At 48.9% G+C, this 14,022-nt stretch overlaps 1 protein-coding gene across 2 annotated transcripts in view; it reads right to left on the minus strand.

Annotated features, from left to right (window-relative positions):
- Nucleotides 1-5,413: 5,413 nt before the first annotated feature.
- Nucleotides 5,414-14,022, minus strand: part of MYOM2 (myomesin 2) — a 78,700-nt gene continuing 70,091 nt past the window's right edge. The window contains exons 33-37 of one of the 2 annotated variants that reach the window (XM_081046169.1): nucleotides 10,177-10,340; nucleotides 9,901-9,937; nucleotides 8,596-8,618; nucleotides 7,874-7,929; nucleotides 5,414-6,715 (exon numbers count right to left, since the gene is read on the minus strand). In XM_081046169.1, coding sequence (XP_080902295.1) covers nucleotides 6,398-6,715; nucleotides 7,874-7,929; nucleotides 8,596-8,618; nucleotides 9,901-9,937; nucleotides 10,177-10,340 — 598 coding nt within the window. In that variant the 3' untranslated portion in view covers nucleotides 5,414-6,397. The remainder of the gene's footprint in view (nucleotides 6,716-7,873; nucleotides 7,930-8,595; nucleotides 8,619-9,900; nucleotides 9,938-10,176; nucleotides 10,341-14,022) is intronic. The other variant, XM_081046170.1, reaches the window with a different exon arrangement.

The following is a 14,022-nucleotide window of genomic DNA, read 5'->3' on the forward strand; positions in this document are numbered from 1 at the left end:
CTTAGTCTCAAGATCACGTGGGCCACATCTGCGCTATGCTAATGGGAGCGAGTGTTATTCAATCTCATAATAACTCTGCAAAGAGTTACTACCTCGAGTTTGCGAATGGAGAAGCTAAGCCTGAGGCAAACAGATGATTGACTTCAAGACCCTAGCACCTTTATGAGTAAATAGCTGGTTACAGCCTAGATCATGTGCATTATCAATACATGTTGCAATGAAAATGGACAAGGGTGTAACATTTGTGCTGAACTCGCAGCTTTCGGAACTTGAGACAGAAAACAGCAGATTAGAGTAGCAATCAGAAAACTCAGAATACTTTCTCTCCACCAGCCGACAAGATGTTGGTAATGGGAAGACAGACCAAAATGTTTTAGAAGGTCCTAGAAACATCTGCTCTAACTAGACATGAATAGATCCAGAGTACCAAGCAGAACAGTAGAGGATAGCCACCTTTCAGAGCACCGCCATGTCACCTCTGTCCTATCATCCCACCAAAAATGAGCTACCAAGATGCTCTGGTGACGAAGCTATTAGCCCTCTCATTTAGGGGAAGTCCAACACAGCCAGGGAGCCTTTCCAAGGATCTCACATGTTTGCTGAACAACGTGTGGCACCAGCTCCAACAACAAATGAGCCAACTTCTAATTGTCATTATGATGAGGACACATCCTAAGTTATGATGTGGGGACAACACTATCCCTTCTAGAAATTCAAAAGCTTTTCCTATATATCGGGGGTGCCAAAAATATGTGTACAAGTGGACACTTTGGTCAACGTTGCTCAAGCAGTAGTTCACTGTAATCAGAAGTGTCTGGACGCTGATGGAAACCACTTTGAGCACCTCTTGTAATTGCAGAAGTCAAACGTGACTTGTAGTCATCTTTTGTTATCGGTATATACTGAGTATTACAATTTTAATAGTTTTCTCCTTTCTTAAAATGTATATACATCTTTTTGGCACCCCTGTATTTTGGATGCAGATAATGTAAAATCTACCATGTTTTGCTTGTGCAAATTAGAGCTATATTATACAGAGGGTGCCAAAAAATGTATACACATTTTAAGAAAGGAAAAAACTGTATTAAAATTGTAATAATATATATCGATAACAAAAGATGAATACAAGTCATATGTATATATTTTTTTGCACCCCTGGTACTTAATTCAATTGCTTTAAATATATTTTTAATTATGGAGGAAATGTTAGATATAGTTCATTTTAAGATTCTGGTTTTCTTTTTTCTGAGATAACTTCTTTTACCTGTCAATCTTATATTTTGTTTTGCATGCAGGAGTTGCACAGGGTTAGAAAACTATATAAATTCCATTTCTCCAGAAGTTTACACACTTAAAAATAATATTGAATTACTTTCCAAAAAAAAGAAAATAATTAAAATAAAAGCATTTTCTGAATATTCAGCCTGTGCCCAAATTTCTCTTTCCCACCTACCCTTTCCCGCCAGTGCATTCCACACCCACCCCTCCCTGACAATGCCTCGCTCACGGGCCACATGGCGGAATGCCCTGTTCTGTGCCCTTGCCATCCCTTCTGGCCTCGTGGCCTATTTTCTAAGGAGCAAGTGCTTGTACTCCAGACAAACTCCCTGGTAGCATCAACTGAACACCCGTGATTAACACACGAAGACAACACAGCTAATATTTAGGTCTAGAAGTTTCCGCCTACTTGTGGCCACTAGACTCTTTTTTCTTCAAGCGGAGTGAATGCCTTTGGTTTTCCTGTCAGGACAATCGTGCAAAGCAGTGTTTCCGGGACCCTGTTATGGAAGATGAGTAAGTGCATGGAGGTCAGCTGTTCCTTACTGTCCCTTTCTTTAAACATTCTGAACAGTTCGATTAGGACATGGGGAGGAAGCCCAAAGTCTGGCCGGCGGTGGCCACGGCTAACCTGGGTGTCAGGCCTACGTACTGCGGATTATACGCCCTCACTGCTAGACCTGGACCCCGCACACTGCCTTGCATGGACCACAGGAGGTGGCCGTGGGGCCAGTGTGGTCACACCCCCGCCCTCCGCACATCTGCAGGTGAGCAGCTGACACCGGGAACTGACTCCTGGTCAAAATGAGGGACAGAGACTGATATCCTAAAACGTTAGATTGAAGGCGTTCTCCGGGAGACCTTCAACTACTGGATCCTAATGGACAGTGAGGGGATCCAAGGGCCTGTTAAAAAGCAATCCCATTGGGAAGTGGCACGTACAAGACCAGCAGGGCCTCAGGGACGGGTGCAGGATGCGTGTAGGTGGGGTGCAAGCGAAGCCCCTGAGGCTCAGTGTGACAGCTGCTGATCCCACTTTACAGATAAGGAAACTGACAGCTTATGCAAATGGTCTCCGACAGAGTTGAACCGCGTTCACCACCTTTCATACCAAATCTTGAAAGAAATGATGTTTGTGTTACTGGGAAAGTAGACTAGCATCTGTAATAAAATAAAAGCAGATAAATTAATGTGGATATGAGTGAAGACGCCATGGAAACAGACATGATCAGGAGGAGTGAGGGCAAGCGTGCTGTTTCTTTTGGTGTCATGAAGCAGGATTGATTTGGGATTATTTTCATGTTTATGTATAATAAACCCCTTACTGCACCTCTTTTATATGCCCCTTTTGTTTAAAAATATGGTCATACAGTTCTATAGGTATTTAAATGGATTTTAAGCAATGTTTAAGCCAGTGAGAAGTGAGACCATTGTATGTCCTCTTCTGTTTCATTCATTACTGAACTCTACATCAAAGGGCAATTCCCATAAGAAAATCAGCCCCGAAAAGCTCACCGTGTTTGCTCACCGTACAGGAGGGTGGTGGTCACCCAAGGCCTCCCGCAGCTTCTTCTCCCAAATGCCCACTCTGAGGAAGGCTTTGTAAAAATCAGGAACCAGGAGCAGCACGGAGAGGATGGTCGAGGACACATAAGGGCGCCTGCTGAACACAGCTTCCTGGGGCCACAAGCCCCCGCCATAGGCCCACAGCCAACGCCTGCAGCTCAAGGGCTTCAAGGCGCTGGCTGCGTCTCACAGGACTCTCGGAAACACGGAACACTTAAAATTCATACCCTAAACTCAATGTATAGATCAATCGCATAGTTTTATGAGCTCAGCAATGCAATAAGAGCTTGTAACATCTCCCAAGGTCTGTTTTATTCCCTCCAACGTGTCTCACATGAAGATTAAGAGGCTACTCTACTGCCTTCAAAATGAGCTGCCAGCCCCTGGGAGCACCCGTTGGCGCCTGTCCTTGTCTGGGGCAGGGGTCTGTGATGGCCTTCCACTCACCAAGCGATGGGTTTGTGCCCCACACAGGGACCTGCGAGGCCACCTGCTCTCCAAGCACCCTCGAGAGGTCGTACAGGCCCGAAGCACAGGCCACCCTGCGGCTCTTCCACGTCTGTTCAGCGGAGAACCAGGAGCCCCTCTAAGGCTGGGGGTTACCACCTCCAAGGGCACAATTATCTTATCACATCACTCCAAGCGGGAACCGGAGGAAACTCCACTGAGCGTGAGCTCCAGAGGGGCTGAAACTGCATCGAAAACAAAGAATACCATGTAAAGCTCCTACCAGACAGCCAGAGTTCCCTGAGCTTCAACAGAAGCCACGGAGAAGCCGGCCTCGCGAAGGCGTCCAGGCAGAGCTCCTCTTCTAACATTCAAGGTGCGCTCCGAGGTGATGTGAGGGGAGCAGGCGCTTACAGAGAAACACCGCAGGCAGCCGTGCCTCAGCCCTGGTCTCAGCAAAAGCTCAGAGCCTCCTGGGGGCCGTGCTGACATGACTGATGTCCTGCACATTTGCATAACTCCAGCAGCATGAAGTGCGCGAGAGAAAATATTAAATGGCAACCCGTGCCCAAACCCTGGTTTCTAAATCCCATTCTCCAATAAAAGGAACCAGGGTCCTTGGAGAAACGGCTGAATCTAGGGACAGGGAACATGAGAGGCGAGCCTGGTGTGCCCGGTGGTGACAGAAAGCAAAGGACCAGGGAGCCAAAGGAGCGTCCAGTGGCCAAAGCTGAACAAGCCAGACAACAAAATACACAGAACAGTACTGGATCCTAAGCCCTATAAACTATATCCACGTGAGGCCACACTGACATAAACAGATGACTGAAATAAATGAATGGGGGAAACAAATCTTTCTTACAGACGAGTCCCGAATAGTTCCTATAAATTGTCCCTCCCCCAAGAAGTACGGCTAAGTCCACACCCCTCCCTTGAGGGGGGGCTGTGCTGAGTGAACCACTTCGGAAGAACAGAAAAGGGAATCTCTAACTACAGTGAGAAACCTGGCCGACACCACCGTATAAGTGACACCTGTGATTGTGGATATCAGGTACCTCTGACAGGAGGTGACCAGACGGGCACCGCCCCCTGTGGTCTTCCTGAAAGCCCATCACCCCAGTCCAAGCATGAGAAAACATCAGACAAACCCAGACTGGAGGACATTCTGCAGGACAACTAGCAGTTCTCCTCAAACCCATCAAAGTCATGAAAAATAAGGACGACGGGAACTGTCACAGACCAGAAGAGACTGGGGAGGTGACAACTAAATGAGATGTGGTGTCCTGGGTAGGATCATGGGACAGAAAGAGGGCACGAATGGGACAACCAGTGACATCAGGGCTGCCTTTGGTTGAGCTAATACAGTCCTTCAGTTCTGACACATGTACCGTGGAAGTGTACGACGCTAACAGTGGGGAAACTGTGTGAGGGCCACACGAGCTCTGCTCTGTCTCCACAACTGTCTGTCTAAGATGACTCAAAAATAGGGGACTTATTTTTAAAATACTAAAACTGTGGAGACGGTAATAGATCTGTGGTTATCAGGAGTGGGGGAGGGTGCACGGGGAGCACAGGGGACGTTCAGGGCAGTGAGACTCCTCTGTGTGACGCTGTGATGGTGGGTACAGGTCATTACACATCTGTGCAAACCACAGAAGGAGCGACACCAAGAGTGACCTGATGTGAGCTGTGGCGGCAGGGAGGCAGTGGGTGTGTGTGGGGGGAGGTCAGGGGTATGTGGCAAATCTCTGTACCTTCCTCTCAGTTTTGCTCTGAACCTAAAGCTGCTCTAGAAATAAAATCAACTAAAAAAACGACATGACTTGAAGAAATCCAAAACCATTTCCTTCCCATGAACTACAATTGCTAAACAAAGTGACTATTTAAACTGGAAAATAAGTGATTTCTGTTGAACTAAATAAAGGTCGGATACAGACAAATTTGTGCCCTCCTTCGCCATGGGTGTTTGTGGAAACACTGCCCCGCTCTGCAGTGGTAACACGCTCAGCTAATGCTCACTGTGCAGCAGAGGACGGGAGGTCTTTTTAAAACTTCCTGCCGATTCTCTCTGCACCTGCTGCGGAAACCTGCTCAGCTGGCTGTGTTATTAGGGACATATTTAAACTTCACAATTTCTTTTATTACCTTAGGAAAATATAGCACAATATTGCAGAGTTGGAATTGGCCTTAACAACATAGAAACTACATATTCTGAACTAGCAAAGCTTTTTCTGTTATGTAGCCATATGTTTAATACAAAACTAAAATATTGAGATAGGATTTTTATGCCAGAGGAATTCAGCCTCTTTCCAAAAAAAGAAGAAAAAGTTTCAAGAAAAGTTTCAAGATACATTTTTATGTGTTTTATCTTCACCAAGAGACCTTGGATAGCCGAGTTTTAACTTTTCCTCCATGGCGCCTGCAGTGATCATTTCAAGTGAGTGTTTTCTTCCTTTTTAAATCCCTACTAATTAACACATTTAAAAAGAGCACAACTATCCATGCATGCATCCCATTTTCCTCTGCAGAGATTTTCGGATCTGTGATCTGATAATCACTTGGCATTTCTAAGCCTGCACACGGTGTCACCTTCTTAGGAACTGTGATTTTGTGGCTACCTCTCCTTGTCACCAAGCCCTGAGGGGTACAGTTGTCGGCGGGAGCTCTCCAGCAGGTGGGTTTACCTCCAGGCTCCCCAGATTGGAAGGCTACCAGCTGTGAACCTCATGATAACCCGCAATTGTATGAGAGCAAGAAGGTGAGGTTAGGTGTGATTTGGCACAGAACCACGACACGTTTCCTCTTCAAGTTTTATTAGTCTGAAGCAAGAGAAAACAGAGTGTGACCAGGTTACACTAGCATAAAAGGACCCAGCCAGGATGTCAGAGCTGCGAGATCTTGTCACACTGGAGTACAGCCACCAGCATGGTCAGGGGCTCGGCAAACAACCCTTTCGCTTTCCCCCAGATGGACATAACACTGACCAAATGCCAAAGTGGAAAGCCTAAGGCAGGCACCGCTATGTGACCACACGTGACATCAGTCAGCACCAGCACACGGCGCCCCCACGGCATCTGGGGATCGTCCAGCTCCCAGCACCACCTCCCTACTCGCTGGTGGTGGAGCTGGACGCTGGGATGAGCTTGGGCTTGGCCTGCTGGGGCGGCACCGCGTCCGGAATCTTCTCCCCGTGCTTGTACACGCTGACGGTGACGTCAATCTTCTCGCCGCCGTACTTGTTCTTCACGTTGATGCTGTACTTGCCCGAGTCCTCGGAGGTCACGTCCTTGATGGTCATGCTGACGTGCTTGGCCTGCTCCACCTTGACTGCGAAGTGCTCGCTGAGCTCGATGTCCTTGTCATTCTTGAACCACACCACCTCGGGGTCAGGGTTCCCGAACACCGTGCAAGTCAGGTTCAAGGTCTTCAGGAGGGGGGGGCGGGCGAGACGGAGAGGCACAGGGACAGGGGTCAGGCGGCCTCTGAGTGCAGCGGCCCGCGGCACACTCAGTTACACGCCTGGTCCTCCATCACACTTGTTCAGTCAACACGCTCTTTACACAGGCAAGTGCCATCGAGACACTAGGGGCCGAAAACAGCCGCATGCAGACAGGTCACGGCCTCCTGGGGAAGCTCGTGAGAACAGTCAGCGGGAATGTTTCCTCCTCGCGCTCTGTGTTAACCCATGGCCCAACCCGATTCTACCAAGCTCTGTGTTTTATAGTAGACCTGCTCACACTGCTTCTCAGTTTCCTTTCTACTCGGACTTTGGACCCTCTTACCAGCCCCTCTGGCAAATCCAGAGGACAGTGTCCCACAGCAAGGCGGACGCAGCACCGCATCGTGACACTTGCTCTCGGCCTATGGCCGAGGAAAACTTCCGGAAAGTTCTCAATGACATCGCTAGCCTGAGCTCCAGGACTACTGAGCCTCAGCTCTGGGCTTTCTTTAGCTGATACAGAAAAGGTCTCTAAGCTTTTGTACTTTGGCCTAAAGTACAAAAATTCCCTCAACACCCATGTCCCTGTGACATTGAGACAAAACCCCTGAAACGCCCACGAATGTACAGTTAGAGATCAGTCATTCCACTGCCAGTGACAAGTTAAACCTCCAGCAAATGGTTTCCAGTCTATATTCATTCCAAAGTGGCCTTGAAGACGGGAGAGAGATTTCTTTTCAATTTCACATTTGAGGAGGGTGGCAACCACGTCCACACGAGCTGGGGGTGTGGATGTGGCCGCCACCCCTTGTCCACTTACACCCTGAGAGGCCCCGGGACCAGGAGGACAGCCAGGCCTGGCCGTCATGGCTGCCACACCTGTTGTGCACTGCCTGAGCCACGCCCCGAGTGTGCTGGTCAGAAAGGTGTTATTTGTGGGTTCAGGGTATTAAAGTCTGTCCTTTGATGATACAGGGTTAGCAGAAGCAGCTCAAGACAAGCAGGACGTGGGTGGAGAGCACCCATCCCCCGGAGGCTGAGGGACACGCACCCACTCCCAGCTCCCTGCACTGGGCCCCACACTGCATGCTGCATGCTCTGCTGAGCCCATGCCATCCTAACAAGGCGTCCGGCTGCTCTTACCTTGCCCTCCATGATGGTCACCACATCAGGTAAGCCACCAATCACCTTGCCACGATCTGTAACATGAGAGCAACTCAGGTGAGAAAACCATCAACAGGAATATTGTCCCGTAGGAGCCCACTCTAAGAACCAGGGCATGCAGTGTACACAGTGGGGGTGGTGCCCGTGCCAAGGGGACTGAGGGACTGGTCTGTGCACGTAAGGTGGTAGAACGTTCTAGAGGAAATGCAGGGTGTGAGTGGGCCTTCACTAAGGCTCAACTAGGCAACACCAGGTCTGTGTAGCATTCAGTCGGAAGTGAAAGGGCCCTGTGCGCCTGCACTGCAGGACTTTGCAGAGGCAGCACATTGCATCGATTTTTATTTCCTGCATATTAGGAGTCTAGAACTTGAACGTGGAATAAACTGTGTCCTGAGCCTCTCTTGTGTCTCCCTGTGGCTGCAGCTGATTGACTGGCTCATAAAAGAACACAGACACGGGGAGGGGCGGACGGGAAGGGTGTGATGACAAGAGGGGCACAGGAAGCCAGAGGACAGGAGGGGCTGCAGCTGAGAAGGCGGCTGGGCCAGGCAAGGGCAGGTGGGCAGAGGTGTGGAGGTTTCCAATCAGACGAGAAGGTTTGTACTTATCATTTCATACACAAAATTAATACTCTAAAGTATGGACTCTTTGCCCCTCCCAAAATAATAAATTGTGCTTGCTATAATCTAGCATGTACTTACTTTTCTCTGCAAAAGCAGCTGCCCTAAAAATCAAAGGGGGCAGAGAGGAGAGAATAAGCACAGTGGTGAGAAAACGCCATCAACAACAAGCACCCACACGTGCGGGCGTTGGCAGAAATGCGAGCAGAAGGGAGAAGAACTGTTCACTTCCCCTCTGGGGGTGCACAGGGCTCCCTGCGCTCAGGAGCTGTCTCTGTTTTCCCTACAGCTCCCACTGCCCGTTCTGACAGGGGGATGCCCTGTCGTTCATCTGCCAAAACCCTCAGAAATGTCTCACTTCAGATTCAGACTCAGATTGGATAGACTTCTGTTTTCACTAAATTCACCAGATTGCATTGAATGAAGATTTTTAGGTATTTTTGAAAATGTTGGTTTCTAATTTATCTAAGTCATCCATTTATCCATTCAACAGACACTTAGTGAATCACCTGGTGTGGGCCAACGGCTGTTCTGTTCTGGATACTCTACAATTCAGACACACACACACACCATCCAAAGTTATTCTTTAAAAAGCTGCACTGAACAATGCCATGTTATTCAGTGCTAAGAAGAAATGAGCTCTCAAACTGTAAAAAGATCAGAAGGAACCTGAAATGCATATGGCTGAGTGACAGAAGCCAGTCTGCAGAGGCTGCACACTGTGTGATCCCAACTCTGTGACATTAAGGAAAAGGCACAACTATGGGGACAATAAAGAGACCAGTTATTTCCAGGGCTGGGGGAGGGGTGAACGGGGAGCACAGGGCACGTTCAGGGCAGTGAGACTCCTCTGTGTGACGCTGTGATGGTGGGTACAGGTCGTCACACATCTGTCCAGACCCACAGAAGGAGCGACACCAGGAGTGACCTGATGTGAGCTGGGGACGGCAGGGAGGCAGTGGGTGTGTGGGGGGGGAGGTCAGGGGGTATGTGGGAAATCTCTGTACCTTCCTCTCAGTTTTGCTCTAAACCTAAAACTCCTCTAAAAAATAAAATCTTAAAAAAGAACCTAAGTGTATAACTTTTTTAAAATTGATCTTTATGATGTGTTGCCATAATTAGAACTATTTCAGAAATTCATCCGTTCAATCATTTAAAGCAACCCAGGGTTATTACGACTCTAGAAAGTTAATTTATAAATACATTTATAGTCTAGAAGATGGCCCTTCTACATATGGAATTACTTCGATTGCCATTTTTATCCCAGTTCCGGGGAAAAGGCTATCCGGGGAAGCCCTGGTTCATCAGGATCCCCACTCAGCCAACCTAAGTCCCAGGCAACTGCACCCTGGATGACAGGATAACAACCAAACGTGCAAGTCTTACTTGAGCTGCTGGAATTCTGCAAATGCTTCATCAAAAGCTGTAAGGAAAGTTTTCATACATTAGTAATGGGTTCCATGTGTTTAGCTTTTATTCATTCACGCATACGCTCTCCTGGTGAATCTGCTTAATGAAAACCGACAAGTAGCCAAAGAATAAATCGAGTTTTCAGAAATAATTTTCTCTGAATGAAAATTGTAAAATCAGACCGTTTCCCTTCTAGCATTCTGAGTGGATCAGGAAAAGCAAATCTCAGCTCTGGCAGGAGGCTGGTCTCACCTTCAGCAGACAGGTCCAGGGAGCGCTGGTGGTTTTCTTTGCCGTCAGAAATCTCAAAAGTGTACTTCCCTTTGTCCTTCTCCGTAGGCTCACAGATCTGCAGCCAGGCCATTTCTTCACTCCCTCCAATGCGCATGTGCTCACTGGACGCAATCTTTGCATCTCTTTTTTAAAAAAGTAAGAGGAACATATTTCAATGTAGAATCTCCCATTACGTGCAAGAAACCTGCGGGCGCTACACACGTCTGGGCGGGGCCTCCCTAACTTGCTGGTGCTTTGGTCACAACACATTTTTCTGGACATTAGTAACTCGCTAATTACATCCGTAGCTCAGATCTGAAAACCTTCTAAAATTCAATCTGATACTTAGTTTTTAAAGATACATTATTATGTAATACATGCTTGTGGGCCTCACCATGATGGACTAAAATACTCCACGCAGCATGGCAATTTTTGTTCCCTCAAAAAAAGGTTTTCTAACTACATCTGATCCAATCATTCTGGGAGTGAACACAAAAGAACTGAAAGCAGGGACCCACACGGATACCCGTGCCCCACTCACAGCCGCGTGACTCACAATAGAAAACAGGTGGGGTCAAATTCATAAAATGCTCTTTGAACCCAAGGTCCATAAGTTTAGTACCTATGTTTTCTTCAATGCAGTTTATTGTGTCAGGTCTTATGCTTAAGTCTTTGATCCATTTTGAATTAATTTTGGTACATGGTGAATATGTGGTATATAAACCAAAAAGAACAAGACAAACAAATGAGAAACAAAAACTCATAGACACAGACAATAATTTAGTGGTTACCAGAGGGTAAGGGGGTGGGGGGTGGGTGATGAGGGTAAAGGGGATCAAATATATGGTGATGGAAGGAGAACTGACTCCGGGTGGTGAACACACAATGGGATTTATAGACGATGTAATACAGAATTGTACACCTGAAATCTATGTAAATTTACTAACAATTGTCACCCCAATAAAATTAATTAAAAAAAAAAAAAAGAAAACAGGTGGGACCAGCCGGAGTGTCCATGGATGGACAGGTAAGCGAAACGGGATACACACAATGGAGCATCACTCAGCCTAAAGAGCAGGGAATTCTGACGCCTGCTACAACATGGATGGACCTTGAGGACAAACCCACAGGAGTCAGTGAAATCAGCCAGTCACAGAAGGACAAACGCTGTGGGGTTCCCCTCACACGAGGTCCGTAGGAGTCACACTCACTGAGACAGGAAGTAGGTGGTGAGGGAGGAGGGGGTGTGTGACTGTTTCATGGGGACAGAGGCTCAGCTTTGCCAGATGGAGAAGCTCTGGACGTGAAGACGGTGGTGATGGTGGCACAACGATGAGAATGTACTTAATGCCACTCACCTGTGCACTTAAAAATGGTTAAAACTGTAAATGTTATGTTTTTGATATTTTACCTCAATTTATAAAATTGAAAATAAAATAGAGCATCAATACCACTCTCGCCTCCTAAGGGGCACGTGAAGCAACCTGTCCATAGCATGCACGTGCATGTCAGCTATTTCCTAAAGCACTTGGACTCAGAGGGAGTGGGAAGGTCCGCAGACGTGACAGCCGTGAGCATGGGAAGGGCACACAGGCCACAGATAATCTCGGGTGTGGGTCCATGTCATTCGTGCCCCTGCTCCCAGGAGGAGGCGCCTCAGTGAAGCCATGGGCGGGGCTTTCAGGGAACCGGCAGAGACCGCACATCCCTTGGGCTCGCCTGGGAAAAGGAATTCTCCAGCCTCGGCCTTCCCGGCCCTTTATTCAGGGACCCTTTACTCAGCACAGTGTCAGCACGCCGTGCTCAGCACACAGCCGGCCAGCCGCCTGGCCCGCTCGGGTCCACACTGTCCTCGTGCCGTCACAGCGGCCTCGGAATCCCAGAGTATGAGAGCGACCCAACAGCGCAAGCAGAACACAGCCACTGTGCCGTAAAGAGTGATGCCACCGGAGAGGGTGAGGGAGCAGAGAAAGAAGGGGAGGAACTCGGAGCAGCGTGCTGTGATGACAGGACGAGAGGAGCACACAGAACACGTGCTCTGTCTGTATGCTTCTCACGCGTGTGAGTGGGTGACTCTGAACCCCCTGGAGATGAACGCCGGCTGAGGAGAACAGGGGACGGCCAGGGTCTCAGTGCGGAGGAAGTCACCACGAGGAAAAGTGGGAGGAAACCCTGCGGCACCAACTGTAGTGGAGGAAATCAACCTGAACTCAGGCTGCAACACACTTAGCACAGCGGGTGACACACATGCGCGTACGGCAGTCACAAAGGGGTGTGTGCGCCCAGGTCCCCAGCCCTGTCTGCTCAGAGGTCGTAAGAGCCAACAGCCACGGCGACGGCTCATGGGAGGATCTGGTCTGCTGTCTAATGTCACCCCCAGGACCAGCGACCAGGGAGACGCCTGATTCCAGCTGGTGCACGAAGGACGAGACGCGTCAGGAATATCCTCCAGGCCCAGGCAGCAAGAAATCGCTCACAAAGGTGGGGACATGTCAACACAGATAGGGGACAACCTGGAGGGGCTCCCAAGAACCAGAGTCGGAACAATTTGAACAAAACAGTAACAACAATGACGAGGATATCGGATTGTAGAGTAAAATAAATGCCCGAGTCCATACTGATACAACGAACGAGTTGAACCAATAAATATCTACGGGAGCAGGGGTAGCACCCCCTTTAGAGAACACACAAGAAAGGGGGCTTCTAACAAATGTGGGACTGAGGGAACTGCAAGACCGCGTGGGGCAACGGCGTCGGTAAAAGCGCTGGTAGCAAGATTCACTGCCGATTCTGAAACTCATGGGCTCGTTTCAGGTTCCGCGTGGGATCGGGGACGACCTGGCAGGGCCCCCACACTGTGTGTGCGCAGAACAGGAAGAGTCCAGACCTGGTGCCCCAGGACTCAGTCCCCCCGCCCAGCTCACGTCTGCTTCTCCCACAGCTTCCAGGACAACAACACAGCATGTCAGGATTTAAGTCGGAAATGACCCAGCAACATGGTCCCTCTTACTCTTCCTCTTCTTTCACACAGAGTCACCTACACAAAATGATGCTTTAAACATAAAATAATCATAGCGTAGAGTTTGCCTTTCGAAACGCTAGTTTGAGGAACAGGACTGCCAAAGACAGGATGTGGCCAGCTGGGTAGCGTGGATGGAGGAGCTTCAGATGTTGGTAGACTAACCGCACTGAAAAGTGACCTCCAAATGTCACCCACATCCTCGGGGTAGACATGGACCAGAAGGCAGGGCCCTGCTCCATCTGCCCCCGTCTCAAGTCGTCCCATCAGAGGTCACCCCTGAGGACAGGGTGACCCTGACCTCAGCCCTCTTTGCACACAGACGTGCTGCTTGGAGGGTTGTTTAGAGGTGAGCTTGGGGGATGGGCAGGAAAGAACCAGATCCTGCGGGTCTGGGGGACAGGACCCAGTACGTGTTGTGATAAGTACACAAGTCTCTAGTGTGTGCAGAGTGAACACCGGCCTGGAGAAGCACCCAGATAGCAGATAGGAAACTCGGAAAATGTGCTGTGTACAGTGCTCAACATGGCCTCCTTCCTCCTTATGTTCTAAGTGCTGAGTTGCTTTTCTTCCTGTCCTTTCTACTCAGTCTGCTGGGAGAGCAGCAGACCGGAGGCCTGCAGTGTGTTTCTAGCTACTCTTCCCCCGTTAGCTCCATGCTGGCTTCCCTGTCCCCTGTGGTATCGTACAACCAGATCTGCCAAACCCAAGATGTTGAAGATTGGTCTCTGGCACCTTCCTCCTTCTCCCTGCCCTCCCATCACCATGATGGCTCCCAGCCCCAGCCAAACATTGTCATCTTTTAT

The sequence above is a fragment of the Rhinolophus hipposideros genome (assembly GCF_964194185.1).
Source record: "Rhinolophus hipposideros genome assembly, chromosome: 4".
In the NCBI taxonomy this organism is placed as follows: Eukaryota; Metazoa; Chordata; class Mammalia; order Chiroptera; family Rhinolophidae; genus Rhinolophus; species Rhinolophus hipposideros.